The 2,500-nt window shown below is 49.9% G+C and overlaps 1 protein-coding gene across 1 annotated transcript in view; it reads left to right on the top strand.

Moving 5' to 3' along the window:
- Positions 1–24: 24 nt before the first annotated feature.
- The window catches only part of LOC113816614 (protogenin A), a gene marked incomplete at its 3' end in the record, with an annotated part of 106,302 nt that continues 103,826 nt past the window's right edge, over positions 25–2,500 (top strand). Inside the window, 1 exon segment of the mRNA XM_070114794.1 lies at positions 25–2,335. Coding sequence (XP_069970895.1) covers positions 1,939–2,335 — 397 coding nt within the window.

The raw sequence follows: 2,500 nt of genomic DNA, 5'->3' as shown, positions 1-2,500 counted from the left end.
AGACCAAAAGAAGGTATTTATTCTAATCACATTTATTGAAAGTACGTAAAATATTTTTTTGTCCCTCGTGTCCTAATGTCTCTCCTCTCTCCCTTGCAGTGGTGCAGCCATCTTGTGTAACAACAAACCTCAAGGAGACTTAGTGAACAAGCCTCAGTCTCTCTCCTTTTTTATCCTGGAAAATACCCGACGGAGTTCCTTTTCCCTCCACCGAGCCCCACGTGACCCCCTTGTCCTACAATTTTGCTCTTTCCGTTCTCCTTTTCCCCTCTTCACTCCCCTCGACTCCCAGAACTACGGAAGAGCATCGTACTCCCGGCAGCCTCCTGTCCACCTCACCTGTATGATCATCATCGTACAGCTGGTGTCCTCCGCTCATCAGTGAGCACCGTTTCAAGCAGGGATTTTCGTCCTCCTATCAAATAAGTACCTTCTGCAGATTATCCTGTTTCCTTTCTCTTAGGAGAAAGTGTCGTGTAGTAAGCATCCACTTCCTCTCTGAAGAAGGAATCGAACAGCCGGCATCTTCTTCAGGGCAGAGAAAGCATCGTACAACGGGCATCCTCCTACCTCTAGAGAAAGCATCATACAGCGGGCATTCTCTCCACCTCCTCTAGAGAAAGCATCGTACAACCGACATCCTCTTCCTCCTAGAGAGAGGGAAAAATACCTTTCCAATTGACAAAGCATCGCACAGAGGATATCCATTCCCCTTCTGGACAAAGGCGTTGTGCAGCAGAAAACCTCTCGTAACCCTTTACTCGCCCCCTCCCCCCATCAACCCGTCAACCCGAACAACCTCTTGAACAAAGCATCGTACAGCGGGTATCCTGTATCTACTCCCGGCTGGCGATCATCGTACAGCGGGCACCCTCGTCCCTCCGAACAAGTTGTCGAACATTTTGACTCGTTTTCCTCTCTCCATTTCTCCTTCTCAACGGATTTATTTCGAGAATGTACAAATCTGATCAACGACACCAGCCGATGCGGTCTCTAGCTAGAAAGAAGAACAACTTCTCCTCGTAAGCGCCGCCAAGAACGATCTTGATGCTCAACTGAAGCACAAATTTTAGTACTCAAAGTAGGTTAGAATTTCAGCCGCCATTTTCACTCTATGTTTATCCTGTACCTGAAGGGAAATAAATGAATTTAATGAATATATATATAACAAAATAAAAAAAAATATTTAAAAAAAATGCTAACAGTCGGTGCTTGAAATAACTTGACTGATAAAGGCAAGAGCAAGCGCAGGGGTAAAGAATTAATATTTTTTGGAAATCGTGAACGCTACTCCAGTGGATCAAAAGAAAGCGAAAGAAGAAAAACGAACAATAAAAAGAAAGAAAGAAGAAAGCACGAAGAAAATAAGGAGGTTATCAACACTCACAAGAAATAGATTCTCTCCAAATAAAAAGTGCAAGAAAAGGAAAATATCAAAATATACAGAATACTAAATAAAACAAAAGAAATAAAACCCAAGAACAGCAAGGAAGAAAAAAAAGACCTTTTGAAAGAAGACATTTTCTTCCTCTTTATCGTATAGTCTTCTTCATCTCCGTCCTTCCTTCTTCCTCTCCTCCTTCTCTCTTCCCCGCTTCCCTTTCCTTCGATTCGTCCCCACGGGCTTCAGAACCCCCCCCCCCTCATCCCCCCACTCCCTGAGATCCCCCCCTCACCCCCTCCACTCCTTACGTCCCATTCACACCAAGAAAGGAGGAGGTGGGAGAAAAGGCGAAAGAATTTGACGTAAGGAGAAGAAGACAAGCGCTCACGCCTCAATACCTCCCCCTCTCCCCTCCCTTCTCCTCTCTCTCTCTCTCAAAAGGTGGAGAGAAGTACGACCCCCCCCCCCCCCGAGCAACTCCCAAGAACCCAAATAACGTAATATAACCCCCACCCCTTTGATACAACCCCCACAACACCCCCTCCCCCAAGACAATGGCCCTCGCGCCCCCCCACGCCCAAGGGCCGACGAACGGCGCTGCAGAAGCACCACCCACGCCCACCGCAGCCGCGCCTCGGCCACCCAGAAGAGCCGCAACAGCCGGAGCGACGACCTCGAGAGCGAAGACGACGACGACGACGACGGCGATGCTGACGACGACGACCTGCCTCCTGCTGTCGCTCCTCCCCGTGGCGTTCCCCGCGCGCGCGCTCGCCGCCGCCGCCGACCCCGCCTTCGCCTCGACCGTCACCGCCGCCGCCGCCGTCGCCGCCGTCGCCGTGTCCTCGTCCGCCTCGCCCTCGTCCTCCTCCTCGTATTCCTCCTCCTCCTCCTCCTGCTCGTCTTCCTCGGACGAGAGAGAATGCCTCCAGGACCACAGCTTCCTCAAAGGTAAGTGAAGGCGATTTATTGCCCAATGTCCTTCCTTTCCCTTCGCCTTCGTTCCATCATTTCAGATTATTTAATGACGACTGCTCTCTCTCTCTGCATGTGCGTGCTGTCCATGCACACAGGAGGGAGTGAATAAGAGTGAGGGAAAGATAGAGAGTAAGAGTG

This window comes from Penaeus vannamei, chromosome 36, assembly GCF_042767895.1.
Source record: "Penaeus vannamei isolate JL-2024 chromosome 36, ASM4276789v1, whole genome shotgun sequence".
Lineage (NCBI taxonomy): Eukaryota > Metazoa > Arthropoda > Malacostraca > Decapoda > Penaeidae > Penaeus > Penaeus vannamei.
Note: the sequence above shows the minus strand (reverse complement) of the source record. Positions and strands in the feature narration are given on the sequence as shown.